The following is a 15450-nucleotide window of genomic DNA, read 5'->3' on the forward strand; positions in this document are numbered from 1 at the left end:
GTTGACGTTGAAGCGTTTCTATTGCGGAGACACGAACCACGATTTCGCTCTCTCCGCACGGTGGGTGCCCTGCATGTAGCACAAAGGTAAAGCAATATTTATTTAAATGCAGTTTTAGTCCTTTTATTTTCTGAAATCCATGATATAATATGTATAATATAAATTAATCAGCTTATAAATGAACTTTAATTAAATAATTATTCCAATCAGTTCGAATTCGTCGTGATCTTCTAGTCGCCTAAAGGTATGCAATTGGGAAGACGTTTGCGGTAGTGAACGAAAAGCCTTTTAGGGCCTTTTTTTAAATCAGTTCAACACGTGGAATGGCCAACTCCTCCAAAGCTTCACCGAGCACTGAGAGTTGTTACTTATCAAGCCTTCGCTTATATAATATGGCCACCCATTGATAAGCTCCTTGTTCCGGGTACGCCCCGACTCCATCAGCACGTTGAGCCTCCAATTCAAAACCGCAACGCAACGGCACATCAAAGCAAGCGCAACCGAACAGAAGGCAGCATGGTTCAAAAATAAATACAAACAACGGAGAGCGAGAGAGAGACCAGGAGAGACACTTGCAAGAGAGTGAGAGTGTATCGTCGAGGTTTGGCACATTTGACCGAATCAAATGACAGACACGCTAAGCAGCAGTGGTCGAGGAGGAGCGCGAAATTTCGAATCTCCCAGACGAAAAGCATCAGCCCGCGGGGCCACATCACAACAGCACCGACCACCACACGAACCGACGACGAACGACAAAGAGCGCGAAAGTGAGCAGAAAATAGCAGCGCGGTAGCGGATTGCAAATGTGTCCCCGCGCGCGCGTGTGTTGTGTGTGTGTACGTGCGTGCGTGTGTAAGTGTGTGTAAGTGCGTGTGTGTGCGTGTGTAGCGCGTGCGTACGCTCATAGCAAAAAAAAAAGGGAGGAAACAAGGCACCGTTGCAAACAATGATGAAGCAATAGGTTTTCAAATCTACCAGAATAGAATAGTCGCCGCGGTTTTGGCATCGATTGGCGAACGCGAATGAAAACGAAAACCACACATCAACAGGTGCCCGGAAACAGTTTGCGTGAAACTGTTGTACTAAGAACTGCCACCTTCGGGACCGGTTTTGACAGTTCCGGCGCGTTTCCAGTGTGCGTGTACGCAGCGTAGGCAGCCGAAGGCTCCTCCGTCGGTCGGTCAATGACAGTTGGTTCGTCCTGTGGCACCCTGGACCCTACACATCCTTATACACGCACACACCACCACCACCACAGAGCGTTTGAACGCGTGCGCATCCCGACGGAAGCGCTCACACACTGTCTCGCTCTGTTCTGGTAGAACCAATTTTCCAGGACCAGGACCGTCAACATCAAACGGCCAGCCTGTCAGCCAGCCAGCATCATCGGCCATCGCGCTTTTTCTCGTCGTCGGTTATTGATTGGTAGTGTGTCCCGTGGCTTCTCGCTGTGCAAAAGGTACGGATAACACGTCGCTTCCGTCGCGGTGGTCGGTTGTGTGCGGTTGTTGTGCTTCTCACGGTCTACTAAGATCCGTCTTTGTGTCATCCACAGCATCTTTTCTGCCTGCGAATTCGGCGTGTGAGTGTTCTGTGTGCCGCCCCCCAGATCAATTTGTGTGTGTTTATTTGGTGGTTAATAGAAGCATTTTCCTGTGCCAGTGTTTTAATAAGTGAAGCCATTTGAAGCAACAACAAAAAAAGAGCAATTGTGTTGATTGAAGCTGTGTGTGCAATTCAGTGCGTGTTTGTGTGTGTGTGTGTGCGCGTTTGTGTGTCTAAAGAAAACGCCCCACACCGAAGTAACACGGAAAGCATTGCTTGCCCAGCAAGCTCAGCGCTGTTCTGATAGTTCATCCTTCCCCCCCCCCCTCCCGCGGTACCGTTAAAAGCCGTCAAAATTACGCAAAACACGCAAAAGATGTCCTCGCTGGTGCTGAGGAGCCTCTCGATACTGCTCGGGCTGTTCTTCATATTCATCGGCATCATGAAGATATCGCCACACATCAGCAAGGACCTGCATCGGGACTTGGTAGGTGTTTCCACTCCTCCGAGAGGGAGGTGGTGTGTGTGTATGTGTGAGAGGAGTGGGAAAGACGTCTCTAGAATTAATAATGCATCTCTCTGCACTGAAGAGTGGTCCTCGGGTTTTCATCCTTGCAGCAACGCCATAGCAACCATAGCACAGTCTTCTTCATGCGGCTAACTAGATTTCGTCTTCTTGTACTAAAGAGAACTGGTGTTAACAACACTCCAATTATGAGTCTGACTATAAAATAATCCACCTCTATGGATAAAACACCCTCACTCCATTCTCTGCTTATCCCATTAATCTCCTCAAAATTCATTTGAGCCTGTCAGCATCATGCTCTCACATGATCTTGATGCGCTTTATCCTTTTCCGCGCCGACCGAGTGAAAACCGGGTATTGTGTCGTTTTTCCTACCCCAACCACACGTACATGAAGGTAAAATGAACCCACGGTTGTCCGTTTTATAATACACACACTTCAGCCCCACGTTTCCCCGAAAAAGTGGTATTGTTGCCCTCGAAATTAATGATATGCATTCGCACGGCTACAGAGAGCAGGTTGCATACTGTGATGCCCCGTTTTTTTTTTGAAAACTCAGCATGCACAGTGCATGCCAAATAAGATCGACAGGGTTGTCACAGGTTTCAAGTTGAAAAATGTGCAACAATTACAAATTTCTTGACTAATTTAATGGTTTATAAAGACACAAAACAAACAATTGCCTTTGCTTCCTCTCAACTGCCGGCGGTAGTGCAGTGGCAACCACAACCCTTTCTGTCACTCACTGTAGCACCCTTCATTTTTACTCATTGGGTGATGGTGGTGGTGGTGAACCCACTTATTAAAATAGCAATCGGAGCAAATTTTGCTACATTTTGTTCTGCGGCCTCGTCGCTGCTTTTCCACCAACTTTGCCCGCTCAACGCTACAAACCCGCCAGAGACTAGGCGCGTAAGCGTAAACAACACATGCGAGGCGAGAGCGATAGGGGATGGGAAGGGTGAAAACCACTCGGAAAGTGGCCCACATAGGACCACCAACACACCACGCTCTCGCCAGATCGTCGTCCTCCCCTAAGGGACGTGTCCTGTCATGAAGTGAAAGGAGCAGTGGACCGCTCGGTGGCTGATCTCCTCGTCCCCCCACATTCGAGTCGCCCACTCCCCGATCCCTCGCATACGAAATGTTTTTTTGCTTGTCTTCTTGCTGTTGCCGTTGAACAGCACAAAATTTGGTTTAATTTTGTGTTATTTTGTTTTGATTTGCTTTCTTTGCCATTTCGGTTTTCTTGCCGCATATCTTGCTCGCTCGCCCGCCAGCGTGTATAGTGTGTGATCTCTTCTTTGGGGATCTTACATTCAGTATTTTTTTGGGGGTGATATTTTGACTAAAACATAAACACTCCTCGTCGGAATTTAGCAGCAGGCAGTGGTACCTTTTTTCCTGGTTCCGTCCGTTCATCAATGAGCGAAAGGCCTCTAACAAAACGTTATTAAACGCCTTGTACAACAACAACATGTCGTAATGGCGGTCGGTCGCAAGAGAAACAATCCACTTTGGCACGGTGTGCACTATGAACTTGCCCCCAGGGGAGGGTGGTATCCAATGGGCGGGCTATTTCCACACTTGTTTCATTTTTGCCTCATTTCCGAACACCTTCATGTGTGCAATGTGTGGCCGGCAAGAAGAAAAAACACAGCTTCACTGCACAAATGCGCACCTTGAAGATCGCCAAGATCGCTGTGTCTTTGGTGCGGTTTAGTTGAATGAGCGTGAAATCATTGCGCTATTGTTCTAAGAATGAAATCATAACTGCTCGCATTATATTCCAAAGGAAAAATACAGCAATAAATAATGATTTTCTGGTAACATGTCCTCATTTGGTAGTGGCTTGTGTAAGCCGACACACGCTGCAATTAAAATGTCATTTTCCGGCCGAAAATTACCTTCCCGCGCGTAATCGATAACTCATTAAATCGAAAGCCCATTAAGGCCACACACGTGCATACGAGAGACATAAACACTCCGTCCTCTTGTGGAGATGGAGATGTTTGTGTGTGTGTAAAAGTTGCACCGTAGATCACCGTTGCTTGCATCATTCGATTATTCATGAAAGCGTTTCAATTATGCAGCTACTCGAGAGAGAGAGAGAGAGAGAGAGAGAGAGAGACAGTCACCAATTTCGTTCCGTTAATCTTCCTCCCTATCCCATCCCATCCACGTGTGCCATGGCGTGTTTTGCAACCACAGCAAACATCCATTTCCCATATTCTTTTCCTCTCGCTCTATTTCTCTCTCTCTCTCTCTCTCTTCTCGGTTGTTTTTCCGCTGCAGATCCAATAACCGAGATAGAATTTTGGGGTAAAAATATGGTGCCCACCTAAAACGAACTAATATGGCAGAAAAAAAAAATGGTAGCAGGCAACATGAACTGAGGCCAAAACACACGATTTGCGCCTCATGCGGTTCTTCGCTTCCTCAACGATCGATCGGTTTCGTCCCCCCCAAACTCTGCAATCTATAATAGGTCGATTTGGACGATGATTTATAGCGATTGCATTTCGCTTTCCCTGTTTTGTGCGATCATTTTTAGAGCGATGGGGAATAAATGACGTTGTTAGCTGAAACGTGATCGATCAGGGTAAGAGTTAGTCGATGGAGAGCATGCTGAAACGTGATCTTCGTGATCTTCGTTTGGAGAGTTCAACCCCCCCCCCCCCAATTCACGATCGGGGGACGACATTCATGATTGACTTCAAGGATCGTTTATTTCGATCGATCGACGTACTTGATCCTGGTGAACCGCTACGGGCGTGTACTACACACAGGTAAATTCACAGCAGCGCTGAATGCGTCAGTGCAAAAGGGGGGGGGGGGGGGAACTTGAGCATATTATGCAATGGCTCGCAATGTCTCGCTCCCTTCGCACCGAAAAACAGCACAACCACGCGTACGTGCGAGTGGCGCACAGTGCTGTTCGGTCGGTATCGACCTGTCTCCGCAAAAGACAATGGTCGCCAATGATTGGAAATAGAATCGAAGCTGAAGCCGGTCATAGATCTTCCAACCCAAAAGTGACCGATATTTATAAACAAAGATTCGCGCTGCCGCGGTTACAACGACCGTGCCACTACTACACACTACACCACTGCGATCACACTACTAGCTCCCAGATTGGGGCCGGTTAACGATAAACAAATAGTTAGGTGAAGAAAAGAATGGCATTAATGAGGAGTCCGGATGGATTCGTAATTATTTAATCACACACACACACAGAAAGATACTGAGATACCGACACGCACACACACACGCAACACGATCGTAACAAGCGCCGTTCCGGTGAGTTATCGACGGGATATAACCATCGATCAATCAAAGTAAACACTGGGCTAGAGTGATTGCGTGAGTGCGGGAGAGAGAAAGGGACAGAAAGATAGAGAGCGAACTGGTGCACAAGCCCGACAGCTCAAAGACGAAGATGCGCGGCCATTGCCAAACCGTAATGGCGTGTGGCCATGGGAGAGAAGAGCCGCTTGAACTTGAAGAACCACACCACCATCAGCAGGCAGTCAGGCAGGCAGGCAGGCGCTGCGGGTCGATCCTGGGTCGAAGTATAAATAGGAACGACAGAGTGTGTGGCTGTTTGGTTCTGTCTTGTTGTTGCTGTTGTTGTTGTTGTACATCGTTTTTCCCTACTGTGTCCTTCCTGCTCTCTGTTAGCTTTTTCTCTCTCTCTCTCTCTCTCTCTCTCTCTCTCGGGTGCGTCGATTTGATATAGTCCGTCAATGTTTTGTAGGTACATTGATTTACCGAGAAGCCTGCGAACAATTCTTTATACAAGCAACTGTTTGTTGAGTAGTCAAAGAATGCGATCGTGTTGTACTAATAATCGTTGACAGCTAGTAGTACACTTTTTAGTACACATTACAACCACTCTTAGAGGCCCATTTTTTGTAGAAAAACCCGTTGACCCTAACCTGAGTGCATTCCTTTTGCCGCTGCTCAAATTCCTCAAGCGATGACCGATCGACTTCAGCGCACAGTATTAATGCGGATGGCGTCCGTCGCTGTGTAGGTGCAACCCGCCGGCTGCCCGTCGTCTTCTTACCTACCCTGTTGTGATGATCGGTTGCTGAACCTCATACTCGTACAAACCAGATTAACCACACAGACATTCGATCTGGTGGGAGCACCAGAAACGAGCAAGAGAGGGAGAGAACAGAGACTGAGGTGAACCTATGACCGTCAAAGCGAAACGTGGCCAAATGGATGGCGAGAGCCGAGGAGGGGGCGGGGGCATTCTATTAAAAATAAACGCGACAGTTTCCCTGGATTTTTCGTACCACTGTCGTGGTGTTGGTGTTGATGCGCCGTTGGGTCAATGGTTGTCATCCGTTGTGTCTCGGTGATGCGGATGATCGTCGGCAATGGGAACGACTGGTTTAGCAAGGGGTAGGGGATATGTGAGAACATAAACACGCAACGAATGCGATGCCACTGATTAGGAGCACACTAACATGAGGTGGTGCCTGTTGTTTTGGCACGCAATGGCGCAATTATGTTGCACTGTCTTCATCATTTATTTGATGATATTTTTATCTTCTAGAAAAAAGGGAGAAAGAGCGGATCATTGCTTAAATACTGCTCCGCAGGTTTGTGATTCGTTTAAAAAGCACTAAACTTAACCCCTTTTGAAGTGGGGAGATTAGTTTCGCTTAAGGTTAAGACATCAATTGAGATCGAGTCAGCGGACGCACGATCACGTCTTCTCATTCATGGTCAAGAGTAGTATGAGCGTTACTGCTACATCTGTAGACAATCGTCGTTCTACGAATCTACGTCAACGGGAATAACCCACAAACACACACATATACAGCCACTCAAATGTGTACGGCATGATTTGTTCCATTTTCCCACACCACCATTACCCATTGGAATGTCTTGCCGGCTCGCTTTACACAGCGTTTGATGTCTTAAGCGCTACATACTTGCGTCAATTGTTCTGCTGCGGCCAGGCGCGGCCGGGGCTAATGTGGCCTACGGCGATGATCGACAGGATCGTTTGCTCATCGATTGTAGCTTTTGCCGCACGGCTGTGAGACTGAGCAGAGGAGATCTATTTCGTGCTGTTGTGCCGTTTCCTTGACAACCACCACCATCGCGTCACCATCCGGATCTCGCTCGGTAGCGCAACAACTCCATCAACCACCGGGCGTCTCCATTACCGTGCGCACGTGCGTCCTTTTTTTTGTGCAAAAGAAGTTGTGCCGCCGATATTTATTTACTTCCCGCACACAACACACGTCAATCTGTGGCAGCTTTAGAGCGGGGTCTTAAATCATGCCCGATATTATTTACACAACCCGGACTACAGGAAGTATGAAATTTCGCTCCTTCTCTCTCGTTGATGATTGCGTTGTTAATGATTTCCATCTTCATCTCTGTTTGCCCGACACCTCATTTATCCCTAATCATTGTGAGGTGCGAAAAATATGAGAGTCTAAGAAAGATTCGTACAAACAAACAAAACCAACAACACGTGCGCCGTTTTTTATGTCGCCAATAAAAAAAAACACGCTCCCTTGATGATGCCGCCCTAAGAGCTAGCTGGCTAACCCCCATCGGTGGTCATATTATGGGCGGCCTATGTGTGTATGACACTAATACTATTTTTACACCATCCTACGTTGTATCCGTTTGGTGACCTTCCGCGGCTTAAAGGGAACGACCTTAAGGTAGATCACGGATCATCATCATCGGCTTCGTCACACCTTCGTAGTAACGTTCCAAGATCGTTCCTAGTCACTGCACTTCCTACGACCTGTGGCTTGTCCTGCGCTAAATGCATGCTTTAGCTCCATACCTTCGTAGTGGACAGGATGCACAAGGTCGTTCGGGGGTGTGTAAACATTAAACTCAGCGCACATTAACGATCTCATCAGACGATCGTTAAGGGGTAAATATGTAAATGGAAAATGCCCTTCTTGTAAAATGGGTGAAGAAGATGAAGAGGATTCATCGGGTTTGCTCGGTTGGACCAATTAGCGACCACACGACCACGTGTGTTTATGAGAGATGCAGTCAGCGGAAATTTAGTAAACAGTGGAGTATTCATTCCCCTAACGAGCTGTTGATTGGTAACTATTAGTTACGGCTGCTGGTTATGAGCATTTATGTGGAGATCTATGCTATTTATGAACAGAATAGACGCTTTGAATGTAAAGTATCTGTTATTAGAGTAAAATCTACTCCCACTTTCAACTGTCAATTTGTGTAAGAATATTTCCAATTCCTTCTAGCTCTTTCTTGTTTTCAACGCCTTTTACCTTTATAATCAACCTTTTACTTCCATCAAAATAGTATAAATCTGTTAAAATGAATCTGTTTCCCTTCCGTTTCGCATCACCCGTTCATAATAGTGCCCCCCAAACACACGGGACGACGAAAACTACCGAAAATAACTTGCCCAATTGTTGTCCGCTAATGTATATAGAGAGCATCGGTACCCTTCCCTTCCCCCCGGTTACACCCCACCACTAACCTACTGTATATATTTATGATTTTCGTTACAGCGCAAGAACTACGTCAAGTATGCGAAAGTGTTTCCCCTCTCGACACTGCTGGAGTTCAAAATACCCTCGAAATGGTACCGGCGATCGGTCGGCGGACTGGAGGTGCTGTGCGGGTTGGCCATGGTGCTCATACCTAGCCGTGAGTAGTACAACGAAAGATAGAGAGAGAGAAAGAGAAAAAACTAAAAACAATAAAAACAAACGCTTGGAATCGATCAATGCGGTGGTCTGTGGAGATGGAAAACTTATGGACTCTCAATGAAAAAGATACAGATTGGTGGGAAGAGGGACGTTGTTTGCCATTCGCAGAGTAACGGTTTCAAGCAGTTCAGATGGCCAGCCATATGGCCATATGGCCATAGAGTCATATCGATTGGAATCGAAAGATAGTTCGTTCCATCAACCGTCGGGTTTAAAGTATTTAAAATAATATCGCATTTTTGTACGTTTCTTTTCCAAAAACAACAGATAAAATAAAAAATGCGGCCAACATAACGCTCCTGCTGTTGATGTTCCTGGCCGTCTACTCGCACTACATGGTAAGCGATCCGTTCGAACGATCCGGCCCGGCGCTCGTCTTCACCTTCATGCTGATCGGTAGGCTAGTGATATGGTATCAGGTATAAGCAATATTCAGAAGCCTTCAAACAAAGCGCAAGCAATTAATATCGGTCGCTCTCCCTCGCACACAGGCAAGTCGACGAGAAGCGGCCCTGGCAGCTGCCGCACAGCCCACTGCCAATGGACTGAAGCAGGAGTAAGGTGGCCATCACCAGTACCACCACAACCACCACGAAATACTGCGTCCGGCTAACTGATCTCAGTTCCCTTCAGCCCGTAACGATGCATGGATACAGAAAGTGCAATAGAGCGAGTGAGAGAGAGAGAGAGAGAGAGATTCTTCATGCAACACAGCCAGCAATGCAACACACTAAACGAGGAAAGTCGAGTTCGAGCCTCCTCTGTCGAATTTTATACCAAAACAAAACGTAATGAGGAATGCGTTTTCCTCCCCCTGCCCTCCTCCCCCAGACTCCTACCCCCTTGAAAACGAATCGAAACACGCGGAAGAGGACGAAATCGAAAGCAACGGAAATGGTTTTATGGTTTCATTCGGTGTTTCACGCAAAAGCAGCAAGACAGACGCGTACTGAGCACACCAGCACACTAGAGCACACGCAAAAAATACGGATACGGATTATTGATTTGATATATTTTGATACGAAATTGAGCAGCACAAAAGATGTGGATCGACAACGAATCAAACTGCTATTATGCGAACAGGGAATGGAGGAATTATTATTATCTCGATCATTATCGTTTTTAGCGTCATCATTATTTTTACGTATTTTTATGTTTAACAACGGAAAGGATTCTCTGTCAGCCTCTTCTGTTCTCTGCCGGATGCAAAAGTGAGATACCGAGAGGGAGCGAGAGAGCGATTGAGGGAGAATGGGGGGACCGAATGAAACGAATTGCGGTATTGTCTCTGCTTTTCTTTTTTCAAATGTGATCACAATAAAAACAAAGAAATTATTCTCTAGTCAGCAGCTGTATGATTTAATTTGTTTAAGGACAGACACTAATACTTTTTGTACTATCGTGAGGGGACGAGTTTTGACGAAAATGCCGGCCGGTCTCGGTCTAGTCTATTTGTTCAATCATTGACTGGGGAAAAAGTCGTATTTTTCTTTTTGTAATGGGACAGGCAGCAGCGTGTGCACTACACTACACTTTGTACTATGACTTTCATACTCGAACAATTCGTTCGATTCGAGCGAACAGCGTACATATAACATATACATATGATATGATAGGAGTTTCCCAAGCAAACTGAGCACAACTCTAGCAATAAAGTGAGCACACGCCAAAAAGAAGGAGAAGAGAAAGCCGTACCCTGCACATAGCCATAATAAGAAACGGAACATAATATGTGCACACATCTGCATAAATTACGTGGAAACGAGACTAGTATGATTTATAAAACTCTGAATAGGCACGAACGAAATCATTTTTAAACGTATCAACGGATTACAATCGGATTTCATTTCCACAACGAATGTTGTCGAAAGGCTATGTCTCGAATAAATCACCCAAAAAAAGATGCAAAAACCATCTTCAGTAATTAACCACAGAATTAGTTCGGATGGAACACAGAAACTAAACAACACATAAACGATTTCAACAGAAATAAAGAGAAGAGAATGATAACAAAAAACACGCGCGAAATAACGATAAAAAGTGTCGCAAACAAGCAGTGCTGCTGTGTGAGTTTTCTTTGCAAAAGAAAGACATTTAAAGTTTGAGTTTTATTTTTTTTAGTAAGATCTCTTACACAGTTTCGATAAAAATGCTCCTGCTGTGTGTGTGTGTAAGGATATTGTTAAAGGAAAAAAGCACAAGCAAACAAACACACACATAAAACAGAGAGAAAATCCCCTTCTATCGTTTGATCATATATGTTCAACGTACTTTTTTGTTACGGGTAGTTATAGTAAATGTTTAAAAATTATGGCGCGTTATCTATACATATATTAATGCTGCATTTTACTCACCGCGCTTTTGTTAACTTTAGCGATAAAATCTGGTTGTACCGTTTCGTACCTTTCGGGGCCATTCAGTGGCGGGTGTCTGCTTCCGAAGCAACACCTCACTGGTCGTCAAGACAATTGCAAACACTTCCCACACGGTGTGTGTGTGTGTATCGAACACGCACAGTGGGAAACAGATTGAGAGGGGAGGGGACAAGATGGGCCTAATTACCAAACGTCAGGGTGAGATGGTGATGGAATTCGCCTGCTCAAGCTGTGGACTTATCTTTATGCCATTCTCCTGTTTGTGCTGTGGAATAATGTCTCCATTGATGAGCTCGTTGTTTTCCTTGTTTTCTTCAACACTTTCTTCGAGCATTTGCACGGAATTGATCTGCAGAGTGTAGTTGCATTTCGTTAGAATATTACAGGAGAGAGTTAGCAATTCCCTTTATTTACCTTTGAGCCGATGTTTGATATCTGCAACTCCTTGAAGTGTTGCCTTTCCTCGTCCAGGTTGAGCATGTTGGATCGCTGCATCAAGGGCGTCGAGTTGCGGATTTCAGGAGCTTTAATGTTTGTAATGCTCCTCTCGAGCGGGCAGATCTCTTCCATATCCTTTAAATTTAATTAAAAAACGTTTAATCATCTAGCACTTCAATCGGAACCTTTGTCATGCTCCGCCACCTTACCTCACAGATCGTTGTGGACAGATCCACCTCGGTGGCACCGCGCTCGCGCCAGAACCGCCGCAAAATGCGCTCATCCGGTGAAGTCATTGCAATATCCCGCGGGTACTGAACCTTCTTCCGGATCGGCGTTTTGCCCGACGATTGGTAGAACGTTAGATCCTTCTCGTGGAACCGTTCGAAGTCGTTCTGCAGCTCAGCCAACTGTTCCTCCTTGGCCCGCCGTTCGAACGATTCCACCGTTTGTCCGATACGTTGCGTATGGCCACAGTTGGCACTGCCGAACTGTGCACGTGCTTGCTGCTGCACCTGCAGACTGCCCATCGCTCGGCCAATGCCTTCTTCCTGCGCCTGTCCAAAGTTTCCATTCTGTTCGTCGAACTGTTGCGCAAATTCTACGACACACGCACGAGTCTCTTCCTGCGCGGTAGACGCTCGCGTGCGCTGCTGTTCGATCGTACTGGCAAGGGTCGCATTACTCACTTCAGCCACGGACAGATCCACACTCGCCAGCTCTTCTACTACCTTTCTTTGGTGCTGTTGCACCAGCGTAGCACACTCTTGCGCGTGGCTGTCCCATTCCACAGTTGATTCCTGTACCTTGGCCTTCTTTTCGTCGATCGATGAGCGAATCGTTTGCAACTGTTTGGTAGCTTTCGTGCCTTGGCTAACCAGTTCGTCGGAAACGCGCACCACCACACGAGAAAGCTCCGTCTGCTGCTGACTGGAAGCTGTCATTTGCTGCACGAACTCTGCCAGCAGGGAACTTACTTTAGCCTCAAACTCTTTCGTCGCTTTCAGCTCGTTTTGCTTTTTCTGCTCCGATTGTGCGACGTAGTCTTGCAGAACGGTGTGATTGCGTTCGAAGGTGGTCGTGATCGAATCGAGCTCGGCCAGCTGTCCCGTGAAGGTTTGGCAAAACTCGGCACACTTTGATTCGCGCGCTTGACCGTGCGCGATCATTCGTTCGAACTGTGCCTGCACCTGCTCGTGCTGTGCATCTATCGTGGTGCGAATACCAAGCTTTAGCTTTTCCATCGTGCTGGTAAACGTTTCCATCAAGGATAGGCGCGATTGTTCTACCTGGTCCAAAAACTGCACGACCTCATCGCGTCGCGCTTCCATTTTCCCTTCTATCGATGCTTTAAACGCGCCCACGAGAGATGCATTCTGTTGCAGTAGGCTGTGACTCACGGTTTCCAGCGTTGAAAGATGTGCCTTCGTTTCGATGTAAGCCGCTTCTTGTTGCTTGTTGTAGCTCTCTGTAAAATTGTGACAAATGTTACAATAATGCTATTGCTGTCGTACGTTACTCTTACCCCAGCCAACGTTCATGTCCACCGTGAGCCTATTACACTCTTCCGCCATTTTGCTCACATCATCCTGTATAGTGCCGATGCGATGGCGCACACGATCGACAAACTGCTCCGTAGCGCTCTTATTCCTGCTATCGAGCTCTCTACGACGATCCACCGTATCCTGCAACAAAAAATAACAATAGTTCATTTCTACAGCGTCCATCAGCATGAATACTGCCAATTCACTTACATGCAACCCATTCGTATCTTCTGTCACCGATTCAACGACGTTGATCAGCTCCTTGGCCTGGCCCGTCAGCATCTGCTCCGTCTTGAGATGATGCTCGAGTATCACCTTCTTCTCCACGTACCTTCGCTTGGTTTTCGAAAGATTTTTCTTCGTATTTGACAGCTCCGCCCGTGTTTGGCCCAAATCATCCGCCGTACGGCGCAACTGTTCTTCCCGTTCGGCCAAGCTGCACGCCACCTCATTGAAAATCGCCTCCTTCCTTGCCAAATCCTCCTTGAGCGCCTTGATCAGTGCCAGCTTGTCGTTCAGCTCCTTTGTGGCCGCTTCCGATTTGTAAACCATCTCGTTGTACGTTTCCTCCGCCAGATAGATGCCGTTCTTGTCCCGTGCTGCCATCAGGTCACGCTTCAACCGATCAATCTCCTCCGTGTACTCCTTGATAACCGTTTTTTTGGACAGTTTCTGGTTCGCTTCCGGTTTGTTTTGAATGTTCTTCGCCCGATGCGCGTACTCGAGCGTGCTGAGCGTTTCCTCGAAATCCTTGTTACCGGGCGAAACGGTCGCTATGATGGATGTTTTCGTGCGCCCTCCGAGCGACTCCTGCAGAAGGCGAGTAAGCTTCGACTCACGATACGGTATGTGGGGCGTTTTCTCCACCAGCGCCGTAATCACACGGCCGAGCGTCAGCAATGACTGGTTAATGTTGACCGTTTCGCGCGTTCGAATGCCCTTCTCATTGCCCGCCTTTGAGATGTTTTCGCTACCGGCCAAATCTACCAGATTCAGCTTGCCAATTTTCAGCATTTCCTCACCGTCGATGCCATTCTCCTTGATGTGCACGATGATGGAGAAGATGGTATGCGAGCGGGACGACTGGGCATTCATCAGCGTCGAGGCCGTCTTGCGCCGTTCCTGACCCTTCGCCAGCAGCTTGTACACGTCATCCTTGCTGTGCACCGGTATCTCCTCCAACCCTTGCACAATCACCGAACCCTTCTTCTGCACATCGTCAAAGATGCGGATCTTGATCGTGTCGTCGGTCGACAGCAGATCGCACAGTTCCTCATTGTACAGCTCGAGGTACGATATTCGCATCGAAAACTCCAGCTCCGTCATCCGCAGCTCGTCGAACAGATGGTTCACGGCGCGCGGTATGATGCCCGTCTGTGTGTCATCTTCCCAGGCCGCACTCAGATTCTGCTCCTCCTCCCCGACCATGGTGTGTGTTTTGCCCGTGCCCGTTTGACCGTACGCAAACACGGTACAGTTGAACCCGGACAGCACCTCCTCGATGTACGGTGCCACCACCGCCTGGTACACCTCATGCTGCTTCGAGTTCGGTGCAAAGGTCCGATCGAAGGTGAACTTTTTCGACGTTCGCGAATCGGTGTAGTTCGATTTTAGCTGCAGCTCCCGGTTTGAAACCACCTCCACCACCTCCTGCGAGCGTATCAGCTTCTCCCGGGCATTTGTTGGGCTGGAATGTGGGTAAATACAGTTGGCAAAGTTGTGCTAAGGGGAAAGTATGCCGAAGGCGAATGGCCCGTACTCACCGTACGCGAACGTAAACCTGCACATTCTGGTTAGATTTCGGTCTGTTCGCATTGTTTGATTGGTTCCGTTCGCTAGTTCCGTTGCTGGCGTCCATCGCAGCGAGTGTTTGCACAACAGCACAAAACGGCACACTACCTCCAATCGCACACTGTCGAATCCACTTGCTGGTTCACTTTAGCCAACTTTCTCACGCTTTTTAGTGTTTACTGCGTAGAGGTTGCGAGAAAATTGTCGATTGCAGTCCAAGGGAACGCAAGGGAAGCCCCCAGCGAGCGAGTTCAATGGCGACCGTTTGCCCGAGGTTTGTGATGGCAGTTTGGTTCTGGATTTTAAACTTTGACAATCCATCTCGCACAGTTGACAGCGCGGCACAGTGGGACCGCCCGCATGCAATTTTGAGCTTTTATTTTGTTTGCAAATCTCCCGATCACAGTTTTATGTATCCTTTTCTGCGATAAATTGAGAAGCAAAAATAATCCACTGCAAATGTGATTTATTTATTGCTCGAAGAACAATAAAACATG

The 15450-nt window shown here is 47.3% G+C and overlaps 2 protein-coding genes across 8 annotated transcripts; one reads left to right on the forward strand and one right to left on the reverse strand.

Annotated features, from left to right (window-relative positions):
* Positions 1 to 572: 572 nt before the first annotated feature.
* On the forward strand, positions 573 to 10332 carry LOC121592067 (transmembrane protein 35A). 7 transcript variants are annotated; one of them, XM_041913323.1, is made up of 6 exons: positions 573 to 862; positions 1323 to 1459; positions 1556 to 2032; positions 8605 to 8743; positions 9073 to 9224; positions 9297 to 10332. In XM_041913323.1, the coding sequence occupies exons 3-6, from the start codon at positions 1922 to 1924 to the stop codon at positions 9363 to 9365; spliced, it is 471 nt and encodes a 156-aa protein (XP_041769257.1). In that variant the 5' UTR covers positions 573 to 862; positions 1323 to 1459; positions 1556 to 1921; the 3' UTR covers positions 9366 to 10332. The 7 variants fall into 7 exon arrangements, with proteins under 7 accessions (XP_041769257.1, XP_041769256.1, XP_041769258.1 ...); XM_041913322.1 differs by having other exon boundaries at positions 573 to 852; XM_041913324.1 differs by having other exon boundaries at positions 573 to 767.
* A 544-nt stretch (positions 10333 to 10876) lies between these two features.
* Positions 10877 to 15266, reverse strand: LOC121592066 (kinesin-like protein Klp61F). The gene is made up of 6 exons (XM_041913320.1): positions 14926 to 15266; positions 13373 to 14849; positions 13144 to 13303; positions 11828 to 13086; positions 11595 to 11753; positions 10877 to 11529 (listed from the first exon to the last, which is right to left on the reverse strand). Exons 1-6 carry the CDS (start codon positions 15018 to 15020, stop codon positions 11374 to 11376), a joined length of 3306 nt encoding a protein of 1101 aa, XP_041769254.1. The 5' UTR covers positions 15021 to 15266; the 3' UTR covers positions 10877 to 11373.
* Positions 15267 to 15450: the final 184 nt, after the last annotated feature.

The sequence above is a fragment of the Anopheles merus genome, chromosome 2L (assembly GCF_017562075.2).
Source record: "Anopheles merus strain MAF chromosome 2L, AmerM5.1, whole genome shotgun sequence".
NCBI lineage: Eukaryota > Metazoa > Arthropoda > Insecta > Diptera > Culicidae > Anopheles > Anopheles merus.

What these genes read in the sequence shown, in the direction of transcription:
- LOC121592066 (XM_041913320.1), bottom strand. Translation starts at nt 15,020, where the DNA reads ATGGACGCCAGCAACGGAACTAGCGAACGGAACCAATCAAACAATGCG. An exon ending in AAGATACGAATGGGTTGCAT is followed by an intron (nt 13,304 to 13,372) that starts GTAAGTGAATTG and finishes TTTTTGTTGCAG; the next exon opens with GATACGGTGGATCGTCGTAG. An exon ending in TATCAAACATCGGCTCAAAG is followed by an intron (nt 11,530 to 11,594) that starts GTAAATAAAGGG and finishes TACACTCTGCAG; the next exon opens with ATCAATTCCGTGCAAATGCT.
- LOC121592067 (XM_041913321.1), top strand. Translation starts at nt 1,922, where the DNA reads ATGTCCTCGCTGGTGCTGAGGAGCCTCTCGATACTGCTCGGGCTGTTC. An exon ending in CATGGTGCTCATACCTAGCC is followed by an intron (nt 8,744 to 9,072) that starts GTGAGTAGTACA and finishes CAAAAACAACAG; the next exon opens with ATAAAATAAAAAATGCGGCC. An exon ending in GGCTAGTGATATGGTATCAG is followed by an intron (nt 9,225 to 9,296) that starts GTATAAGCAATA and finishes CCTCGCACACAG; the next exon opens with GCAAGTCGACGAGAAGCGGC.